This window comes from Psittacula echo (assembly GCF_963264785.1).
Source record: "Psittacula echo genome assembly, chromosome: 2".
In the NCBI taxonomy this organism is placed as follows: Eukaryota; Metazoa; Chordata; class Aves; order Psittaciformes; family Psittacidae; genus Psittacula; species Psittacula echo.
In genome coordinates, this window is record NC_137737.1 from 118,412,268 (window position 1) to 118,437,345 (window position 25,078).

Consider the following 25,078-nt stretch of genomic DNA (forward strand, 5'->3'; position numbering starts at 1 on the left):
TAATACAGAGAAAACAATATTTAAACCAGGGTAGAGAGCATTATCTTAGTTTCTCATCCCTCATAATTTTTCCCCTGTGTTGTCTGACATATTGAGTTGCCTTCAGGCTCCATGTTTATCCTGTTGCCCTACAGCTCTGTTTCTCATGAGTATGAATATGAGATTTCCAAGATAAAAAGCTGACAGTGCATCCGTTCTGATCTTTGATTCACCTCACTCATTTAATGTCACATACATCTTACTTTTCATTTTGGGTAAATTTTATTGTATTTTTATCTCACTGTTCTTCCTAAAATATAATAAAATTTGTGTAAAAACTTTGGAGAAGCCTCTCTGAAAGTCAAGGCTATTTAAGTAATTTTAGCAATCTGTGGGACAGATATTAAATATGGGAATTTATGGCAATTTATCTTGCTTGATTAGGATGTCTCTGTACCTACTAAATTAGGAGATTATAAATTTTTGACTGAAGCAAGTGTCCTGTTTCATTTATCATTTAGATATAGATTTTTTTAAACTGTACAAGATTTAACTCATAAACTGTAACTTATTTAATCTTTGTTACTGAATCAGCAGCCACTAAGTTAACTGATTTGTTTCACCATTTGATTTTGCTGCTTCAGGTAAGTTAGAAACCAGGACTGCAAAAAGTATCTTTTAAGTGGAATGCTATCACAAGTAAAATCTGTTTTCCCCACCACCGCCACCTTTGTGGGTAATGGTCAGCAGTTTATAGGGACTCATATAAACTTTTTTAAGATTAAAAACCTAAACTGGTTTTTAAGCTTACAAAGGGCATGTTATGCGTAGTTGTGACTCACATTTCTTTTCATTCATCATATATATGTGGTTTTAAACATTTCAGATATAATCTCATGACACTTCATATTTTGGGCCAGGTTCACATGTACGGCATTAATATATGTTTCAAAACTCACAAGTTTTGGAAGCTTGTGAAATTTCATCTTAATCCACTATTTCAATACATATTTACACATGAAGTTTGGAAAGTTAAGATCATTTTCCAAAGAAATAATTTTCTTTATGTTGTTCATAGCCAAAGCTTTTTTGGAAGTCAAAATATTTACCAATGACTTACATGTCTCAAGAATGTGGCCTCTATTTTAACTCTTAGGTGAATGCTTTTGAGGAGTTTCAAAGCTTCATTATGTAAAATTCATAATATTTTTTTTTTAGAATTTCATGTGTTCAGTGTGTTTAGATAAACTGAGGCCACTTTAGGAACACATAAGTAGAACACTTATCAAGTATTTGTTTAGTTTTACACTGTTTTCCAGAATCTATTTTAGTCCACACGTGAATATGCACATGTACTCAAACAACTTTGTAAGTGTCCCTAATTATAATCATACAGCCTTTGCTTAACAGTTCTTCTGTGTGTTTAATAGTAGATATTTAGTCTGAAGAAGAAATGCTTTTTTTGGTAATAAAATCTTGGTACAGCAGGTTGCCTGAAAAATCAATCTAATTTCTCCTCATGATCTAGAGAGACAAGGGAGAAATATCTAAAGGAGCAATTGCCTTAAATTTCATGGCTGCTTTAATATTAAGGCAATCAAATTTGAAATATCAATACATCTGCACAGCATGAGTGACTTGTAGGAGTCATAGGAGAAGTAGAAATGAGAAATGTGAAAAAGAAAAATGCTAACTGAAAACACATTGCATGCAGTGCTAGAGGCATATTAAATAATATCAGGCAAGATGATGTCTTACTGTGTGTCTGATTTTAATGAAACAGATCAAGATGGAACCAAATCAATTCTGTTTAATTAACTAAGCATGAATGTCTCAATTCCTAGAAAGCAGAGATCATTCATTCTCTTTCAGTTACAGAAAGGGAAATGTGCCAAACTTTTGTACATTTATTTTATACTCATTTTACTCTTCTGCGTAGGCCCTTTCAGTCATGAAGCTCTACAGATTCCTACCAAGTCAGAGTGATAAGGATCCATACTTATCCTATACTGAATAACTTATGAAACCACAGAAAAAAGGGAAACTGAATAAATGTTAAATTGAAATAATTTAAAACTTCTCTTACTGTACCAGTCAGTTGGTTTGTTTTTTTTGTTGTTGGGTTGGGTTTTTTGGGGGGTTTTTTTTTTTTTTTTCCTGACTATCTCTTCAGGAATGAATGAGGTTCAAAGAAAGTGGCTTTTTAGTTGTTGCACGAAAATATACTGTTGAGTACTCTGCTTGATTCTTGAGTATTGTACGGATCTGTCTTTCTGAGTCTTATACACTTGTTTAATCACCAAACAAGCAGATATTTAAACACTTGTTATTAATTAGACCTGAGACTATATTAAAGTGTTCGTATTTGCTTTTGGCAAAATAATTAAACGTTGAGGTTTCTGTGTAAGTGTTAGATGAATGAACCTTCTCCCTGTCTCTGTTTATAGACCATAAAATATCTCATAAACTGTGATGGAGTGTAGAAGTTCATACATGGGGATTTGAAAAAGGCATTAATTGTTAGAATTGTTACAATGTGCGTTACAATAGACCTAACAGAAAAAAAAAAAAAAAAAAAAAGAAAAAAAACACACACACACAAAAAAACCAAACAAAACAAACAAACAAACAAAAACTTTCTTCCATGAAAACCTGTTGATGAAAATCCTTTTCCTTACAGTAGTGAAATAAACTTGTGTAAAGCACTTTTTAGAAAGCATGTAGCATACAAAATCTCAAAGGCTAAAACATGCAGTACAAACATTCATTTTAGGTACATTTATACCATTTAGGTACCATTATAACATTTATACCATTTAGGTGCCGTTATAACATTTATACCAACTTACTAACTCATTGACTGTTAATATGATTGTAGTTATTTTTTCCAAAACTTCTTTCCTTATATGTTCATTACTGACTTTTAGAGACAGAGAATGCCCTATGCCTAGTTAATTTAAACATCAGTTTCACAAAGAGATTTAAAAATAAATTTATTCCATTAGCAGCACTGCATGAAATATGGGCTGATTTATTTTCCATAAATTGTGTACCATTGCAGACTGGAATTTTTATTTTATTACTAATGGCATGATTATAAATCAGAAGTTGCATGATGTGTCTACTCCCTGTTCAGATGTTCTCCAGAATTTGGCTTAGTGGTGACTCATACTGTTTCTCTTTAAGGATTTGATTTTAGATTACTCCAACTTAATAGATGGATAGGTAGGGAATTCAATCCTTAAATGGGTTTGAGTAAGTTCTAGTTCATGCATCTCTGTCAGATGATCTTCAAATAGTGGGATAAGTCAACAGCATTCTGGTTATTTCTTAGCTGTAGATGAAGTCTGTTCAAAATAGTGTCTGGAAACAGTCTTAATTTGCTATTTCTAAGCAAGGAGGTTCAAAATGCCTACACAGGGGTTTTTCAGAAGGGAAAAAATAAAGCTTGTCATTTTTTGGAAATACAATTTGTCAGGTCACATTGTTTAATGCATAATTGTGAATTTGTATGTGGAGACTGCGTCTACACTGCAATTTAACAACAGCTACTTAATTTTATATTCCTGCCTAGTGGTTCCTTACACTTCACTTGCATTAAATTCCTCTGACATAATCTGGCAGCAAATATGCAGAATTACTTCAGGGAGCTTTTAATAATGTAAGAGACCTTTAACATCCCCTGAGTATGTGGTTTAGCTTTTTTATTGTTGCTTATACAATAAATATTTGTTCTGGTGGTTTTGGATTGTCATAACAGGCATCCTTTATACAAGTACGTGATTGTAAGCAAACTGCCAGTACACCATATTTTGTCAGTGGTTCTAGGTTAGTAGCTATGTAAAATTTGACAGACATCAGCTTATTTTTGTGGAATATTTGCAATTCATTTGAAGAAAATGTCTGAGACATTTGTCAACACTATTGATTTTTCTGTCAGATAGTCTACATGGGCTGGACAGAAGAACGGGAACAAGACTCCCTTCAGGATCGAATGTACACACCAAAGTTTCTAGCACTGAGGGGATCTTCCCTGTATAAGTTTATAGCACCTCCAGTAAGTATATTTCTCATGCTTAGTGGGAATAAATTTTATTAAGTAAAATAACTTTGTGTAATATGTGCAAGGCTTTCACAATGAAAACCACTCATTGAGCTAACAGGATTACAACTTACAGCACTGAAAAGTTCCAGGGTATATGGTATAGAAGTGACAGAAAACAGCTGTTTATCAGATGATTGGGCATCTAGCAAGAATTTGTTTTCCCCCACTTACTTAAGCACTTAGAAAAATATAACAGATATCTACTTGTGCTAAAAAGGAGCATTTCATTTTCCTTTGGCAGGCAGAACAATCCTGAGGTAAGATGGTTAGATTTAAATTGAACTATCATTCTAGTCAAACTTCTGAGATTTGGGGAAATATCAAAGCTTTTCGCATCTGTGGAAGTGACAATATGTCTATATTCAGATTTCATCTGGAATGTTACTTTTATGCTGCTTGGAAGCACCAAAAAGAAGGTAGGGAAGCAAATGAAATTGTTTAGATTAAATATATTAATTGGAACCTGACTGGCAACACTGGACAAAATTTTGCCTTATATTTTGTCTTATACTCAGCATCTACTTTCACTGTTTATGGTACATCTAAACCGCAGTAAACAGAGGAACCCTCTAGCTAACTTGTAAACAAGTAGGGAAGGAGCCAGTAGCAGTACCATACCAGCAACAGGGAGTTATGTGGATTCGTTTTGTTTGTTGGGTGACCTTTCTGACTGCTGCTAAACCCTGTGTTGCCAGATCCAGGCTGTACCCCTTCCTGCCTGAATCAGAAACATCGCATAGTTTGGCTTGGAAGGGACCTTTAAAGGTCATCTAGTCCAACCTCAATTGTAATGAGAAGGGGCATCTTCAAGTAGAGCAGGTTGCCCATAGCCCCGTTGAACCTGACGTTGACTGTCTCCGGGGATGGGGGCATCTACCACCTTTCTAGGGAACTTGTTCCTGAGGTAGTTCAAAGCCAGTTTGCAAGTCTGTGCATCGTTCATCAGTCACTATTCATGTTTGTTTAGCACAGTGTTTAAAAACCTGTGAAAGACAAAAGAGATGGAAGTATGAACTGAAAACTTCATGTGTTCAATGTTGGTACACTAGTTCACTAGTGGTTCACTGGAGTTTGGCTCTCGCATGGCTAGTAATGGGGGCTTTTGTTGGTGGATATTATTCAGAATTGGTTTAAAATGTCAGATTATGCTGCCAAGCACCTTAATTCGAAAGCAACTGTCCTGGCTTTGGCAGACCTACCTGAGCATTTGCTGCCCATTTTAAATAAAGCCACCTCCATTCTAGACACTGGATAGAAGCAGAAACAATGCTGAGACCTCTGGTTCAATGCTAAAGAGGAAGACTCGTTTGTTGGCACTATGAAAGGAACTACAAGCCTCTTTACTGAGGATTCAATCATAAGTTTCTAGGAATAATATACTGCTGGTGGGTAAATGAATAATAGGTCATGATTAAAGGATGTTGGAGGAACATGTTCATATTAGGGCTGTGAACCATGGTGATGTGAGTCAGGACAATTTTGGCAAGCTGCTGTTGTATGAGACAAGCCACTGATCCTTGAAGTCTTTATAGGTCTTGTTTCAGTTGAGCTGCAACCTCGACATGATTTTGTTTTGCCAGATTCTGGTTCTTATTTCAAAATAGACAGCTCAAGCATAGAGAAAAATATATTCTCTGCAGGGAGTAGGAGGGGAGCAAAATGACAAACATGCTTTTTAAAGGGCAAAAAGAGGAAGAGTTCCTATTGACCTACCTTAAAAACATCTAATGTATATAATAATTGCATACTTACATGCCCAGCAAGAGTATGTTTTTATCAGACTGCAGTAAGCCTTTCAAAAGGACTTACAAAATCCTGGTTTTTGTATGCACACTTAAACACATGCAGTTATGTTCATTATTCTGCAGGTATATATATTAATCTCTTCCAGGGATTACAAAAGATTAAGAACACACGATGCCACAGTTTCAGAGCTTTTTTTTTTTTTTGTGTGAGATGCATAAAGTGTAGTTATAAAAAGAAAAACAGTTTTAAGTATACTTGCAGTATAAATTCCTTGGATTTAGTTGTTTTCTGAACACAGACGTGCTACCAACTGTTGGACCAGAAAATAAAATTAGTGTTTCTCTAGTCTTTGCCAAAGTCTAACACATTAGGGAAGCACATTTTAAACAGTGTGTATCATCAGCATTCTTCTGCCCCGTTTTTTTTATCTGTTTGATCATTAGTACTTCTACTTTCCATGCTCAGATAAATGAGCAATTCTAATGTGTTTTATTTGCATTTTGAAAGCTTTAGACAAAGCTTTTTTTTTTTCTTCTTTTTCTGTTATTTCCTAGTACATTTTCTCCTTTAGAATTATTAAGTGAATCAAGTCTGGTGGGTTTCACTTTCTTACACTTCATAGTCGGAAATCTCACAGAGAATGAGCTTTAATTGACAAAGAGCTGCCAACACCTTTTGCTACTCAAGCTTTTAAGTAAAATATTAAAAATTAACAGGGCAAGCAATTTCTATGAGTTTCTTAATTCTACAGTTGCTTTTGCTCTGCACATGCCTTTATATAGAAAAAGGATTTTGTTTTTTTTTTTCACCTGAAAAGAAGTCCTTTTATAAGTACAAACAGAAGTAGAAAACATGCAGAGAAGGGAGAACTCTGATATTTTTCCCCAAAGGCTGGAACCTACAGTAAGCTTTTGAACATAGCTCCGAATGCGCTTCAGAAGCAGTAGTAACAGCTTTTCCTAAGGGGGTAATATGACTTCAGCTTCTGTGGCTGGTGTTTTGGGCTCAGTGGAGCTGTAGCAAGACTCCTCTCCTCATTTCTCTGTCCGTGGTGAGAAATTCATTTTTTTTTGTCCACAGCATAAAGAGCAGACCTCCCTCCCTCCCTCCTTTCCTCCCTTCCTTTCCTTCCCTCCTTCCTTCCTTCCTTCTTTCCTTCCTTCCTTCCTTCCTTCCTTCCTTCCTTCCTTCCTTCCTTCCTTCCTTCCTTCCTTCCTTCCTTCCTTCCTTCCTTCCTTCCTTCCTTCCTTCCTTCCTTCCTTCCCTTCCTTCCTTCCCTTCCCTCCTTTCCCTCCCTTCCTTCCCTTCCTCCTTTCCTTCCTTTCCTTCCTTTCCTTCCTTTCTACCTTTCCTTCCTTCCTACCTTTCCTTCCTTTCCTTCCTTCCTACCTTTCCTTCCTTTCCTTCCTTTCTACCTTTCCTTCCTTCCTACCTTTCCTTCCTTGCTACCTTTCCTTCCTTCCTTTCCTTCCTTGATAAAAGTGTTTTATATGTTATTCATAACATCTCCCAAGTGCTTCTTAAACTCTTAATTAGTCTATTGTTTTCTAAAAGATAAGTTGGTCTCATACATCTTTTTCAAAGAACTTTATATTTTTGGATCTTGAAAACCAAATAAACTTCTGACTTTAATGGCCTCTTCATCCTGCTTAACAGTTGTTATCAACAGTTGATATAACTGTCTTCCTTTGGAGCTGGGCCACTATCCAAAATTTCTATTGAGATTTTATTTCTTTCATATGTAGCCTCAATTTGCATTCTGTTTTGTGTGTTCTTGTGTGTTTTGAGATTGTGAATAATTCTCCCCTTTCATTCTCAGAGTTTCCTTGAAAAGTTATTTATAGATTGCTGTGATATCAGCTTGACTCTTCCCTTACTGAATAAATTCATCCATCCCTTTCTGTCTTATTTAAATCTTAACCTTTACTCTTGCTTGTATCAGACTCTTTATGCAATTTTTTTTGGTGTAAAATAGTTGCTTAAAATTAATACTGATAAAACCAATTGTCAAATCATAAGACAAAGGAGAAATTGACTATTCCTCAAATCTTAGTTTGTTAAAATTTAGGTCTCAGGTTAAAAAAGGGAAAAGTATATTTGCCTCTTGTTTTTTATTAATTTTTCTCCCTGGATTTCAAAGCATGTGGGGTAAGTGTCATGGACATTTCAAGGCTGGAAACTTTGGTTTATGGACTTGCAAAAAATATAGGTGACGAAGCAAACTGTTGCATGCAGTTACAAGGAGGGAACTGGTGAAAATATGCCTTCTTATAGTCAAGGCTTTATGAGAGGAATTCAAGCTCTGGGTCTTCTCAGGTTCTCAATGCAATCCACACCAGTTCCCAGGGGGAGCTTCATCATTCAGCATAGAGCAGCCTGCATGCAAAGACACTGGAGAGACAGAAGCACAAGGAGACAGATAGGACGACTCGTAAGTGCTGCCTGGATGGAAAAATCTGGTCCCCAGTAGTTATTGCCCTGAGGCAATGCTTGATCTTTCGGTGTACATTATACTGAATGTAAATGGTTTAGGGACAGTTTTGGGTTTTTTTTTAATTAATTCTTAAAGTAAGCAAAAATACTTTCCTTTTTTTTTTTTTTTTTTTTTTTTTTTTGTTGTTGTTGTGTTTTTTCCAAGGTCACAACCTGGGATTGGACACGAGCTGAGAAAACGTTTTCAGTTTATGAGATAATGTGCAAAATTCTCAAGGTATGTTGTGAAAGTATAAAGTAAATTATCACTTTGTCAGACCAGTTGAAAATCCAGAGTATAACACTGCATCTGGAAACTGCATCTGACCACCTTACAAAAAGAGATCCATCTTTTCCTTTTGAAGTCAGTATCAGAGGTCTGGTGTCAGTACATACAGAGACAAATGCGAAGGCATGGCAAAATTCGAAATAAACTGATTTTGGCTAGTAAACTATTTTATTTCTCCACAATGCTGTATGTGTTTTATAGCTTTAGTTTAATGTCACATTTAACCAGTATCGTTTACTGGTTTCATTTTCTAAGTGAGAAGCTAAAGAAGTAGGGATCTATTTCATTGTTTTTAAATTTCACTAGGACTGAGAGCAGTTTTTGGAGTATGTGGTACCATTATGAAAGTTTTTATATTTTTTGCATTTTCTTCAGCCTTTCTTTTATTTTTCCATTTTCTTCAGCCTTAACTTTAATAAATGGGAAGAGATAATAAAATACGTTTAGAAAGTTGAAGCTATGAGTAGCAAATTGAATAGGGTAATTATTGCACATTATATTTAATTTTTAATTCTGAGTCCATTCAGGATTAATATATATAGTTTTTTCTCTGTCTTAAATGAAAACCAGTTTTCCAGATGCTCAGCATTTCTTAATCTAAAACTTAAGGAGAAGAAAAGGAAATGAAAAAGAAATGAAAACAATGTCTCTTTCCATTCATCTGAAGTGCTTTCTTGTGTATGTCGGGTTTGGGTTTTGGAGGTCAAAATAATGTAAAAGGTAATTCAGTCTTTTTGGGACTTTCATCTAGGCAGAGAAAAAAGAAAGTATGAAAAATCGTATTTTAAAGAAGTATTTCCTATTGGGAAGGACTTATCCTGACATATATTGTACATTCTTCGTTTCTGTAGGTCGCACACATGTACTGTACTTTCCTTAGGGAGGCAGATTACAGATGAAACATCTCAATAACATTCAGAAACCTTTTATATCAGAGACATCAAAAATAAGAAACCAAATTTATGGTCTAAAAAAAAAACAAACAAACAAAAAAACCCAAAAAACCTCTCTGCTAGCAGTCTGGAACAGATAAATGAAAGGATTTCTTTTACTGCTGTGTTGACTGTGAGGTCTTCGTCAAGGAGAACGTCCTAAATGCAACACGTCCCAGTGCTGTGTTATGTCGTTTAACTCCCAAGTGTGTGCAAACATTGACTCTTTAGTAGTGGTCATGTAGGGAGAGAATAAACAGGAAAATATTGAAGACATTTCACTGAGGGTATAATATGAACAACACTCTTAGAGCATGGTCAGGCTTTGAAAGAGATGAAAAATCTCACTTGTGACATGCTTTTTTTTTTCTTTGTGGTAACCTCTGTAAGCACCAAGCTACCTCTTCTCTGAGAAGTAAGCCTGTTGGAGCCAAGACAGCTGTTCCCTGTGACTCATTGCCATATGGTTTTCTCTAATTTAAATGTGCTTCTTTTCATTTCTTCTGCCATCTTCCTTCATTGATACTCTTCTCATTCACTCATTTTCACTTACTTTTCTCTTCGCCCCCTCCTTTATCCGCTATTTTTGTATACCAATGCAGGGATTTTTTTCTCTTTTCAGCTGTGTAGCAAAAGTAAGTTGCAGCCAAGGAATAAGTCCAAAAAGCAGTAAAACCTGAACAAATGCCTTCTTAGCACTGCTGTGTGGAAGCACAGAAAGGGGTACAAAGATGTTTTTTTCTTATCATCCGTCTCTCCAACGTGTCTGGGAAGAGGTGTAGACCCTTCATTCTCATTCTGTGTTTAAAGAGGATGTCCCAGCAGAGAGGCAATTCCTGTTTAAGTGGTAAAGGAATATAATTTCTGAGTTTCTTTGTTGCATTATTCATATTCTATTATTCCTTTATTTCTGTAAACATGGTCAAGCTTATAAAGTGTTCAAATGTTTCAGACAGGTTCTATAGCTGACTAAAACCTGTAAATAATAAAAAATGGAAGTAGAAAAACGATTGCAATCATGTTACAGCTTCTGATACTGGAGTATTAATCTTTACCATATTCTAGTTTTGTACAGCAGGTACTATAGGACTTAACCTTGGTTTCAATAGATATAAAAGGAAGTAAACCCAAAAAAACCAGCTTCCCATTACTACTACTACACTGAACCACTATAGAGACTCAAGGTTTTGTTCAGCTTTTATTCCAGCATCATAAATGTCTCAATTTTAACAGTGTGTTTCCAGACACAAACCCTATAGATACTACTGCAGCAGAGGCAACTTCACTTAGAAAAAGTTACACTAGTGCCTTGTGATCATCTTCAAACTTCTTTCCTTCTATAGTACCTCAGATGGTACTTTCACTGTAAATCTGTTTTCCTTAGAGAAAGAGTTGAATGGCAAAAGGGTAGGCTAACAGAGTTTAAAGCAATTATATTCTCAGAGATTGATAGATAGCATGATAGATCAGGAAACATTATGAAAAAATGAAGAAAAGAAACCTTGGCTCTTTTACCACAGAGTGTTCCCTCTCCTGCACTTCCTGTTCTTCCATGGCAGAGACAGAGTTCATGTCATTGTTTTCAGGAAAATCGAGAAGATAAAATTATTTTGTGTTTCTGCTCCAAAAACAAAAATCACATGTCATTGGGCAGAGATAAATCCAGGAAGACAGAAGTGCCTGTTTGCAGGTATTAGTTACCACTAATCCAATATTTACTATTTTAGATAGTGAAAACAAATTAAAAACACCCAAACCCTGACACCTATATTCATACATTACCAAAACAAAAGTGGCTTATAAAGAAAGGTTCTGTAGAAAAGTTTTTAAAATAGCACAGTGTAAAAATATGTATTTGTAAGTATAAAGCACTTCATTGTCATGATTTTTGTGGTGGAATAATATTTTTGACATGCAAAGTAAGTAAAGCAGGCTGAGTACAAAAATCACATTTTAATTATATAGGATTAAATTATTCATTGTGAAGTCATGGCAAACAGCAGTGGACTGTGTTTGATGTAAAAGGACATATATGGAGATGCAAATAACATAAGGCCTGGGGAGGATAAATGCATAAACTGATAAGCATACAAAGTAATTCATTAAAAATTCAATAGGTCTGTTGATTGTGGGGTAGAAGTACCTTAACAGAGAGAAAATACAAGATACTGAAGAATTATTTAACTTAAAAAAGAAACTGGTAGAAAGAAAGAGGAAGTAGAAATCAGTCTGGCAAGTTCAAATTGGGAAGAAGTTGGAAATTGTACAAGCTCTGATGATTAATCAGCGGAAGGTACTGGTAAGAGACGTTGATAGCTTTTAAACCGCTTTCATTTTTTACCACTAGTTTTATTCAAATTGATGATAGTGGGACAGTGACACTAGCATGTGGATGAAAATTTGTGATCCATGTTAAGCAATTTTTCAGGCAAGATACTGTAACAATACCACTTCTGATGTTAACATGCATCTATGAGTAATTTTAACAGAATTGGTGGTAGAATTTACTATGAATAAATATTTTTAATTCATTCTCGAAGGAGCTTGTTTCAACCTATCCTCTACTTCGAGGGGAAAAGCCTCATTAAGAGCCAACTAATTCCAGTGTTAAGATTGTTCAAATCTTCAACACTCCAAAAAAGCAGTTACTTAAATCACCAGCTTCAGAAATGGGCAGATGACCTTGTCCTGCATATGTCTTTTTGGTACCTCTTATATTTTCGATATGCAGTTTTAATGTGTGTATTTTGAGTGTGTGTGCATCTGCATGCATGCATAAGTGTATAATTTAACAAGATGTAAGTATCTTTGATAAATTGGTAAACAGATAGTTAAGCAATTTTTCCACGTGGGGGTTAGAAAAATATTTGTTAGATTTTTCGGGTAAATTATGAAGAATAATATAAAATATTACACTTCTCTGCAAGCAAGTTTGCTTTGTTTGCTTGAGTTATGAAGTTTTTTTCAGCTTCATCCAAGCATCTCCTTTTAATTGTGAGAAAATGCTTTCTGTTTTTCAGTCACCTGTCCTCTATCTTTCATGTGTCATGCAAAATATTTGGAGATTTACAATAAAGAGCACACTTCATTCAGCCTAAACCAGGAAACATATTCAGGTATTAGATCATGTCTGAAATTAAATGTGAAGGTAACTGTGAAAGGAAGTCTATGCTAGCAATATGTCAGGATGGGGAATCATTGATGTTTATAGCTGGTATCATTTGCATCAGTCAGCTACAATTTTCTTACTACATTAATCAGGACAAACTTGGTGTCTCAGGAGACTTGTGTTTCCTTCCTTATTTAGCTATTAGTGTCTGTAAAATCCCCAAACACAGTAATGTTAATTTTCCTGTTTGATTTCCTATAATTTTGTTGTCTGTTACCAGTAAGTCAAAGTATGGGAAAAGAATGATATATAAAGCATGGGAAACTTCTGAAAATGTTTATCTATTCAGATAAATTTTAAAATTAATGCCAACAGACACATAAACATATAAAGTGAAGGTATAGAACATATTTTGAGGTCTATTATTAATATAGTTTGCTCAATGGCTGAGACTTGCATCTTGATGTGATTCCACTTAAGTACTTCACACGTGCTCGAAACTGCTTAGGAGGCATAAGTAATGAATCCCTTTTTTGAATAGGTTAATGCTGCATCCAGGTAAAATTAGATTTTCAACCAGTATTTAGCTATGTGCCAGTTCTTGGGAAAAGTGCTAAGTTCTATGTTCAGTTCTAAGCAGCAGTTTGATTTCTCTCCTGTTCTAAATTTAAGAATGTTTTGTTTCCAAAGCAAAGAGGATCTGCTCCCACTCTAAGTAGATTTATATTTGTTTTATAAAAAAATAGTAAAAGTCCTAAATTATCTCCATGTCCAGTGGCATTAAGACCATCATTAAGTTGACTTCAGTTACACAATAAAGAAAAACTTCTCGGATACTAGTGTAATTCAGTACTAAAATAGAGCTCCTGATGACGCCATTGAATTTCCATCTCTGGATCTTTATAAGCTGTGTGTAGCTGCCTTGCATAGAGATAATCAATAGATGACCACACCTCCAGCCTAATCATTCATATTATCTGTGATTCTGTATGTAATATCATTTCATTTCTCTTCAGCATGTACACAGTAATACAATCCGTAATCTGTGGTGTGTTAATTTGGATAAATGTAATGCATTCTGTATGTTAAAGGTGTTACGTTCCTGCAACTGTGTAGCAGCATGCAAGAGTCTTTTTTGAAGACAAAAAGGCAGTGTTACTAGATACATGCCATCTGCAACTGTATAAACGATCGTTAACTTTTTATTTGATTCAGAAAAGGAAGGAAAAACAATATTTGAAATGTAAAGTTATTAAGCAAGGCTTTTCTTGTTTCCCTTTAACTTTAGAGGTGTTTCTTTTTTATTTCAAAACAGACAAACAAAAAACCTCTCTTTTTGGACTTTTTTTTTTTTTTTTTTTTTTTTTTTTTTTTTTAATACAATTAGGTTATAATACTATCACCTTTCAGGTAAAAACAAGTCTGGACTGGGGGCTGCCAATATAAGAGTCTGATCCTGCTTCCTGGAAGTAATAAGAAGAAAAACACAAAGAGGAAAATAAAAAGAACAACAGATACAAAAAATATATGTTTAAATGATTCCTGCAGTCTCTGTTGGTTAAGGGCATCAGATTTTCCTTCTTCTAAGAAATTGCCTGCTTGTTTAGTTCTGAAACTGACAGTGGTGTTGCGACATCATTGAAAGGCAAAGCCAAATTCAACTTTTAACATAAGGCATGATGAAAAGGAACAGAAATAAGGTGTGAAGTAAAAACACTGAATGAGGGTACTTGGGAAGGACAAGTATATTTCTTACATTCCCCATGTTAAATATTTATCCAAAGTTTGAGGTTTTCATTCATTGACTTAGTCTAATCAGAGCATTTCTCAAGATTGGACTGATGCCATATTTCTCTATTTTACCCACTAGTATGTATTGATACATCAATTTGGGTGGATTTTTGTGTAGCATTTTTCTCTAATTTATCAACTTGCTCTTATTTTTTGGTCACATTCACTAATTATTTGAGTTTTTTTCCTGTCTTTCTGACTATTTTTCTGCTATAAATTTAATTGCAATAATTAAACCTAGCATAAGATGTTGCAGTTTCATTGCATAAAGAATTTAAGACTATAGGCTTTCATGTAACAATGATCACATATTTTTTTCATCGGATCTGTGTCCCATTCCTTAGATGAAATAAACTCAGAAACAACTGTTCAAAATTCACATTGGTGTATTCTCTTCACAGTGGAGGTCTATATTACTTACTCTCAACAGTCAGACCAACACTGAATACAGAAATATTAATTTCCTAACAATTTTTTATCTTGCTGTTTCATGATAGGATCTTTTTTTCTATAGGCACTTTTGAATTTTTTTTCAGAGCACTATCACCAAGTACATGTAAAGTGTAATTTTTTACACATTTACTGATACAAATTTGCTGACATATTGATATCCAACACAAATGCCTTCACTTTGCTACCCTAATCTGTTCTCAGCCTGCCATAATGTATTGACAAGCTCTTTGAGTAAGGAATTCTGTTGAAAGAAAAAATAAAAAAACCAAACCAAACCAAACAGTATGCAGTCATGTAAGTAGTGCTTTTGTTATTATGAATAATCAATTTGGTGAGTAATTTTACAGACTTTATCAGAATTAATTCTTATCCTTCCAATATGTGTCCTCCATGAAGATGACCTTTAAAAGCCCTTTTCCTACCTTTAAAGCAAACGCATCTAAAGATGAAAAGAAAACCCCACAAAAAATTCACCATGTGAGAATTACAAGAACTTTTCTTCCACATAATTTGTCTGCTAACTTATGGTTTTGAGTCAGATCCTCTTTTTTTTTTCTTGAAGAGGTAGCTAGCCTCTAGCGTATCCTGTTCTCATTTCCCATGGCTAGTAGCATAACATGCCCTAACAGCTGGGAAAAGTAGTTAGGTAAGGTTCTTCTCTTACAGAATGGGAATGGAGCATGTTCAGCATGAAAAGTTCAAAATGGTATCAGCCAAATTTTGCCAAGAACATCTAAATTCTTTAGTAGGGCTTAACTTGTATTTTTTTTTTCAATGGCAGCAAAAGTTTACTCCCATCCATAAAGCAGTTTCAGGGATGGTTCTGCTTATTGGTTTGCTTCCTTGTTTTTAATGTGGACAAAATGATTTCATTCCTTTTCGTAATTTATTTCACATAACTGATTCAGCTGTTTCGACTTTATAGTCAAAATTAAAAAAAAATAGTGAAAATTAAAAAAAATATTCTCAGGAAGGAAAATAACATAGAAAAATACCCAGCTGCCAGTATTTAAATCTGAGAAAGTTGTAAGCAAGAGCTCAGAATGAAAGGATAGAATCACTCTTTACCATTACTATCTGTTAGCATTATGTTTAGTCTTCTGAGTAAACTTAATTTCCACCAAATAATGCCTCAAAGTTTGGAAAGGTACAAAAACCTTAATCACTGTCCAGACAGATGTTGAACACACTTTTTAATCTCTGTAATTATATTAATCTCTGATTTGTCCTTTAGCAGAAAATACCTACCAGTACTTCTCTGGAAGGTATTAGAGTAATTTCTTTTCCCAAAAGATTAGTCTATTTTATGAAAATAATGAAAATTTTCCTCTTCTGGCATTAAAATAAACACATTTCTGAGTGGGGCCATTAAGAAATAGGTATGGCTATGGCACTAGCTCAGGAGAAACTTGCATTCAGACTCCTGCTCTGATTCAGATGAAGTTCTTTGATACTGCATCAACTTTTAGTCAGGCAGAATAGCAGATTAATTTTCTTATTCAGACAGAATAGGAAAGTGAGTCAAGCTTTCTCCTGTACCTCATAGATTACAGAGAATGAACATTTCTGTTTCTCTCAAGCAGTCAGACAGATCTTTCTAATGTAAATTGAATTTAAACTGAAATTCATCCTTTTAACCTGTAATTGCAATTATTTTTTCCCCTTGAGAAAACATATTTTCATAAAATTTGCACATTGAAAAATATTCTGTCCAGTTTTAGCTTAATTGGCGTTCTGTTTTTACTTAAGTGCACAGATATATATATATGTACACACACATGCGTGCAATTTCAACTTTTTTTTTGTGTGGTTTTTTAACATCAAAATTGAGAAGTATCTACGTAAGATGAAATATTTACAAACACATGCATGCCTGCATGGGTAATTTTTTCTTCATTACTTGATTAATGAGGATGTGTTGGAGAAGCAGTATCTTTTTTTCACTTTGGAGTCAATCTGTTCCCTGCTGCCTGTAAATCCTATTAGAACCATCTCCATAGCAACTAATGGCAATGCTAAAGAAAAATGTTTCCAAAGTTTCAGATAAAGAAGTAGATCATTAGAATTCTTTAGAAAGAAGGATGCTTATGGAGAAGGATGTTTATGTAGATGGAGCTGGTAAATGAAAGGATACACAAACAGTAAAATAACCAAGGCACTGATGCCAGCAAGTGTAAAGGCATGATGTGGTTAGTTTTCACAGCTGCCTTGGAGTTATTGGAGTCTTGAACTAATGGAGAATGCTTTTTATCTTCAGAGAATTTAAGTGCTAGGTTTGAACTTCAGTTATGATAGGAAGGATTTCTTTTTGCAGGACTGTCTGGTCAAAAAAGAAAACAGGTTTTGTTTTCTTATCTGTATATCATTAAAAATTGCTATAATTTACATCACAATCATGGATATTTACCTCATTTTAACAGCTGAAATAAAATTGTCTCAAAAGTCAAGATCTGTTTTGTCCATTTAGGAATGCAATTCTGATTAGGATGATTTTGAGCATCCTAAATGAATTGTTGTTCATGTCAAAAACTGCTCTCCAGTGTCACTAATATTTACAGTTTCATCACCAAATTAGTCTTTATATTACATAGAACTTTGCAGGTAAGCTATTTTCCAGACAGTTCTTGAGCACATCCTGCGTAAATGTCATGCCATGATCATGAAACTGGTAGATTTAGCTTTGTTTCCTATTGCACAGACCTTTGTAGTACAACTCAACTCTCACTAGCTATAGTAAAAGTTGCATCTTAGTGCTTTTAAATAATAGCCAAATTATGAGTGCATTCATTGTATGTGAAATGAAAAGACACAAGTAATCAAAAAGGAGCAGTAGTGCTTCTGAAGAGGACAGTCTTTCAAAAGGGAAAAGATTATTTCTGCAGAAGAGAAGGCAATGTCACTTAGTGATAACGAAGCATTCTGCCTTAATTTGAAAAGATCTGCCTAATGAGCCATGTTTTGTTCCCTTAGACAAATTTATTACTCTCACTTAACATGGACATCATTATTAATTAGGCAAGAAGGAGTCATACCATCCTGTCAGCAGAGATGCTGGATTACCCTGAAGCTGGGTGTAAGCCGAAGACTTTCCTCACAACCTATCCTTCTGCAGGACTACTTCCAGTAGGGAATTAGCATAATGCTACAAGTTTTGTGACTGTTCCTCTTCAGAGAATCTTTAATAATTCATAGTGAGAACATCAGGGGTAAATGGTATACCTAATCGTTAAAGTATGAAAGAGTTCTTAAAAAATCAACATGAAATTGGCTCATGTTCATCATTGGCTAGTAAGTGATTATAAAAAATAGAGGGTCTTAGCAGATTTTTAAAAGGTTAGACTGACATTTTATATTTTAGATGAAATAATCACGTGTTAAAAGTTAATGAAGATTCCTGCTTAATCCATACCTGGTTTTGAGACTCCTGACAAGTTTATCTTAAATTTGCAGAGACTTTTGGACAATTCTCAGTTGGATTCCTAAGAAAACAGTTTGGTTTAAATTCCTACCTTCACAAAAACATTTAGATAGCTATCTTTAATTTTGCCTATGCATTGTTTCCTGCAGTTATCCATGTACAAGTAGAAACATGGTTAGGTCTATAAATTTGGAATAGAGATTTCAATTTTTAAAAGCCTGAGAACAAATGATAAACTAAAGAAACATAAAAGGAGCAGAAGCAGTACCAAACAGAACCTTGTACCTATTTATTTTTGCAAGTAGAAAGAAATACCACTAAGAAAGAAAGGAATACCTCATGTGTATGTCATCTTCTTTTTTTTAATTAAAGTACAACATTTAAATATATTTGACAGAACCTTTCTTACAGTGGATTTAACCATAGTTATTGATACCAAAATCACTAGAACATATATTGGAACTAGTAAAAAAAAAAAAAAAAATAATTATTTTTCTGTGGAAAATTATTATTTCTGCAGAATTGATGAATTGGTTTTCATTCCAAATAAGAACTTCACAAAATGTAAATTCCAATAATAAATGAGTACATTATGTGTGTGCCACAATATGATGCAGTAGATGAAATATTATAGAAATTTATATGTAAACCACTGAAGTGAAATGCTACCTAGTATTGATTAGATCTTTTCTAAAACAATGTTCTCATTTATCATAAATAGCAAAACCAAGGATTAATATTGTAGATCCCACTTATCACTTCTCTCTCTTTTCATTCTCTAGATTTGATGTAATGCTTAGTAAAATCTAATACAGTTATTGCTAGCTATGTTGATAAAATGCACAAGCTTTTATTTAATCACTTAAAAAAATTTTCTGAGATTGTTGTATTTTTCAAGTATATTTTAACAGAGATCAATCTCACTAAAATTTTTAACATTTAATTTTTCAGAGTCTACACAAGAACTCATTCCTTTTTCATACCCAGCATATTCTTCTCAATAGGAAAAAAAGCCTGTAAGGATGGGAAGGTCTGACAATGTAATTTAAGAACATCAAACCTTAACTGCACCCAGCTAAAGAAATATGGATTCTGGAATCAAGCACTGCACTAAACTTCCTCCCATTTAAAAATGGGATATTACTTCAGTTGCTTTAATGGCAGCGATTCCTGTGACGCCACATAGTGCTGTAGTCTTGTTTCAAATAAGGTTTAAGAGTTTGTGTTAGTAATAATTAATTGCTCTCTACTGACTGTTGTCAAGAATAGATGAAGATGAGTGAAAAGTATTTTTAATTTCTTCTGAAGTTGTAGCCATGAAGAAGTAAAACTTTCCTTGGAAAAGTTATGTACCTTACACAGCCTCCACACTGAATAGTCCATTAAGTTATGGACCAAGAGGCCCATTCATTCAGGTGTAGCTCTGGAGATGTAATGAGTTTAAGACCCTGCTTAAGACCTGTTAGACAAGAAGTGCTGTTACACTACACATAGTAGCTTTTCTTCGCTGAAGGAGTGAGAGTCAGTACTTTTACTCATCCAGTTCCTGCTGATGGGGTTTGTATAGCCAGGCACTAGATTATACTTTTTATGTTGCTACACAAGGTTAAACAACAAGATTAAACATTTGTCATAGTGGTACTGCTCCATGCGCTTTGAGGCTGAGTGGGCATTAGAGCTTAGGTGCCTTTAACAACAACAAATACATTATGACCTCTTTATTTGAATGCTGTCAATACTGTGAGCAGAATTGACATTTTAGTTTTAGAGAAAAGGCAGGAATGGAGAGGAAAAAAAGAACAAAAGTATTTATCATAGGACATAGGCTATTTTTTAGCTACATCTAGCTACTTAAACTACAGAACCCTCTGTAAACTTGGAAAAAAAAAAATCTGCGAGAATATTAATTTTTTTGAAATGCCTTTTTTAAGATCTAACAGCCTATGTGCATTCTGATTTTTTTTGATCCATAACTTCATGCTATAGGGCTAGTAGGCTTAGGCCTTGATGGAAATAATGAAAGATACTGTTTCATAGTGACTGGTCATCTTAAAATCTGAGCAACTGTTTTTCATCATCGTGGTTGCAGAGATAGGGTGTATTGCCTCCATAGATGATTCTTCTAGAAACTGTAAAGCAGTTTTGAAACAGGAACATTTATGAATGCGTTCTGTACTGACTTTATTGAGCAGGTCTGTCACATGTCTACTGAATGAAAAGAAAGAGAAAAATGGTGCTTACTCTACTATTGCCTACTTAAATATTGCCATTCTTGGCCAGTATAATTTCCTGGTTCTCTGCACCAGAGAGCTCTCTTGAACAATGTAAGGTGGTCTTCTATCATGTTCTTTACCTCTCTGAATATAGGTGTCCTGTTTATTGAACTGTCAATGTTTAGACCAACCCCCTAATTTTCAGTTCCTCAGTTCTTAGTAGTTTTTTACAGTGTTATATCATTAAAAATGCCATTTTAAAATGCTAGGTTTCAGGCATAGATGTTTGCAATTAAAAATATTAATTGATGTATACCAGATTATATAACTTCAAGTTTTCATCAGGACAGTGATTTACTGGACCGGCGGAAACATTGCTTCAGTGTCCAGTCTGAATCTGGAGAAGATCTTTACTTTTCTGTGGAACTAGAGCCTGACCTTACACTATGGGAAAAAGCCTTCCAAACAGCAACTTTTTTAGAAGTTGAACGTATACAGGTGAGAGCAAACTGTCTTGGTAATTACCTTTTGGTACCTTAACATATAGGTCTGTATGAAATGGTGGTGCAGTTTAAGAATTCTCTGACCTCCTGCAGCTCTCAAATTGTTCTATGTACATAATTACCTAAAACCCCTTTTTGTGTTCCTAGAAAGCTTGCAATCTAGCATTCAGAAGAGATTACCTCAAATACAATTATTGAGTTATTATGACTAGGCGATATGTATTTATTAACTAAAGTTCACAGAAGAAGAAGAACAATCTATAGATCAGGGACATAAACAGCTGTTTAGATATTATATACTAACATGCTATTTTATTAGTTATTGGATAATGCAAGAGAATCTTGCAGGAATGAAATTGTCCTTGTAATAATCATGAATGAGAGTACACTGGATAAGAGTACTTACTGGATACAAGCAAGAACAAAATTGTACCTCAGGTACATTATTCTTTTTTCACACAACTTACATTTCTTGTGTATTTACTCAATTGCCAGATGACAGAGCAGAGATAGATGACATTCATGTACAGATTACTAGTGAATTTTTATAGCGAAGTTATATATGAGGGTGTTTAAAGATAACACTGGTTTTTTTTCACATAACCAAAAAGTCATGTTTGGTTTGTTTGGGTTTTTTTTATTTAAAATAGAAGGAAAAAATATCCACCACAATTAGAATTCAGCTCATTCTAGTTGTTGTATTGATATTCTAATCACAAAAAAATACATCTTCTTGCAATAGCTTTAGTTGAAAACACACCTACAAAAGTTGTATTAGCTTATTAGCTGTGCAAGTACTGGCTAATGCTCAGTTTCCCTGCATGCATTTTCTATATCCCCTGGGAATGGAAGCACTGACAGTTTTTTATTTAGACAAATACTTATGTGTTGGCCTTTTTCTGACATATAAACCAACACATGCAGATGGACTGAATTAGTATATACTAATGATTATGCATTTTGCAAAATTGCGTTGCTGTCAGTTTTAATGCATAATGCTTTTGCTGGAGGAACATTGAAACAGGTTCAACTTTTATCTTTAAATTTATGCACTCTGCTGCCTTTTACAGGAGCTATTCATACCTTTTCAACTCTGTTGTGCTGAAAATGTAAGTGTAGATTTTCTGCATAAAAACTATATGTCCTCTGCTATTAAATATTTGAGGTGCTTTGTCTTTCTTGTATAACTGACTGTAACAGTTTGTCGAAGCACTACTGTGCCATCAGTAAAAGAATATATGACAATTTTCTTGAATAACTTTTAGCCTAGAAGCCACTTCGTATTTCTTCTACTTTAATATTGATTCATACTTTAGCATTCCTAGTTTACATTTTTCTCTTAGGTTTTAGAATTGCATTTATTCAAACTTGCTCCTGTGTCTCCAAAAAAAATTTCCTTAATAATCTTAACCTCAGATTAATCTTAACCTTTCCACCTTTCTTTTCACTCAACCGATGTTCAGAGTAGCAATTATGAACTCAAAGTAATGATTTCCTGAGACTGATTGATCATAGCAAATTTGTGAAGGTGGTCAAACAGGCTTCTCATGATAGACTATTATTGTGGAACTCACATATACTATTTCAGCTTTTTTCTTTATTTTATTGCCTCTCTATATCTCAATTTTGAAGAAAAATAGAATATTAAATTTCAATATAACTGGTCTTGGCCTTTTAATTTTTCTTTCAGCAATGCGAAACTGCTTTCATTCACCAATTTTCAGATTTAGGTAAAATCTGTTTTGACTAAGGAGTGGTATAATTCATCTCCAAGAAGTTCTTTCATTGCTCTTTGAGAAAAAGTGACAGGTTCAAAATCAAAGTATCAACTGTACATTTTTAATAAAATTGTGTTATATGCACTCATATGATTATTCATATTTCACTTGAATGATGATCCAGCTGTGTGCAGGTTTTTCTTACTATGAAATCATATAATTTTGAAAATGCAACTGCAGTTTAAAACTGGCATTTAAAATTATTCAAATGTGTTGTGTACTATTCCATAATCATAGAAATAATAACAGAGTTAGTCAACGAGTATAAATTGGCATTAACCTCCACAAGAGGTTAATCAGGACCCTATTCTGATGCAATTCTAAAGAATACATCACAAATTAAAGTATTTTTAAAGTACTATAAATATGTAATAAATTCTGTTTAAGCCTAATTCATAGTTTCTGCCAGAGTTATATGTAAAACAAAAATTAGGCAGGTGTTGGTTTGCTTGGGGTTTTTTTTGTTTTTTAAGAAAGAAATATATTAAAGGAGAGACAGTCAAGCTGAAGATATTCAGCAGTAATATGTGGTATGATATTGTACTGCTGCCATTGTGATGTTTCACAGTCACTCTTTATTTTAAAGTAGTAAGAGATGCTAACCCTTTGTCAGAATTACTTATTAAAAGAAAAGAAGGATTTGGAATGGAGTTCCTTTTTCCTTACCGTCTAACAACACTGTTGTATGAAGTACTTGAGATTATTCTAGCTTGCATAATGATGTACAATTATATATGATTGTCAGGTTTACTTTGTGTTCCTGCTACTTTATGCAAAAATTTTCACCTCTTCCATCATGAATTTTCCTGCTTGTTTGCATTATGGTTGTTTGTTCCCTAATATAAGGGTTATTGTGTAAACTGCTTTGTATTACAGTACTTCAACGTTCGTCTCCGCTGAAGTTGAATCTGAGTTTGAAATTTTGAATTAAATCTTGGACCCATAGTATGGTTTCCCTTATCTTCAGAGATAGTTTCACACAGGGTTTAAAACACAGGATTCTTTCCATAATTTAAACTGTGTGCATTGAGGGACTAGAATCTAAGGAACAACTTTGGATTGCTTCCTTCAGCCTCCCGCCTGACCCACTGCATTATTAATAAACCCAATTTAAGATTCTGTATTCTGTGCAAGAACAAGAAATCAGTGCTGAAAGATCTTCTGCTTCTTTTGGGATGGGAATGCTTCAGTTCTGATAAGGTTTTCATACCCTCTGTGAGAAATCAGCAACCGCAGCCAAACATCCACAGTATATATTATTAACAGTCACTTTTAATAATTTAAAGTGTTTGTTAAATGTATATGAAATTTTAAAGTCTCCTGGGAAGAATTTCTGTATTTTTTTTCCCAAATGTCTGAATTGAAAGACAAGTTAAAGAAAACAAAGATGAGAAAAATCTCAACAGTTAACAAGTGTCTGAAAGTTCACATTCCTACTCTGACCTGTGACCAGAATCGTGCAAGTGCACACAGCACATACATAAAGCAAGGGACATTCTTCCCCAAATAAACTAAAATCTTGCTGTCCAGAAATCTTTTTGTTATTGTCACAGTTTTGCTTCTCTGCGTTATTTTGAACATCATGGAGTGTATGGTCAAAGGGTATAGACTGGTCTTATACGTAAGTAAAGAATAAAGAAAGAATCAGCTACTACCGGTGGTCTGCACATTACAGTGGAGTTTCTTCCTACTGGTAACCACATTGAGCTAAACCAGATATTTCTCCACAGACTGTGCACTGCCTTTTGGCGAAAGACTCTCCAGTCTGGGAAGCAGGTTGCTTTTAAGTGCAGCATTGAACCAAGACTGATACGTCCTGTTTCACATAAATCTGTACTTCTCAGTGAGGCTAATTAGCCCAGCCATGGTGATGTACTTAGGCAGAGGTAGCTGTGGAAGCCCAGCATGGTGCTGCAGTGCACATTGTAAGCTGACCTGCAGTGTAGAGGTGAGAGGTTAGATGACTTAAGATGGCAATACATATTTTAAACCTGATAGACTGTCTCCTTGCCAAATTTTAATTTTCAGTGACAGCTTTATATCTTATTTAGGTATTTTCGAGATCTATAAATAAAAACATAGTTTGCGTCTTGTAGGAAGTTAGTAGGATAATTCTACAAAACTGTATATTTTTTGCTTTGCATGCAAAACCTGAAGATTTTTGCATACATGAAATCATTAAGTAATGTCACTGTGAAAATATATTTCTTACACTTTTTTTTACTAATGAGGTGTTGCCAAAGGCAAAATCCTCTCCTTTTCTAACAACACTGATTTACAATCAGTTTAC

General features: G+C 34.3%; 1 protein-coding gene across 1 annotated transcript in view; it reads left to right on the forward strand.

The window, feature by feature from the left end:
- The window catches only part of SNTG1 (syntrophin gamma 1), a gene marked incomplete at its 5' end in the record, with an annotated part of 149,827 nt that overhangs the window by 101,257 nt on the left and 23,492 nt on the right, over positions 1–25,078 (forward strand). Inside the window, 3 exons of the mRNA XM_080609708.1 lie at positions 3,920–4,036; positions 8,469–8,540; positions 20,853–21,005. Of these exons, the coding sequence (XP_080465834.1) occupies positions 3,920–4,036; positions 8,469–8,540; positions 20,853–21,005 (342 nt within the window). The remainder of the gene's footprint in view (positions 1–3,919; positions 4,037–8,468; positions 8,541–20,852; positions 21,006–25,078) is intronic.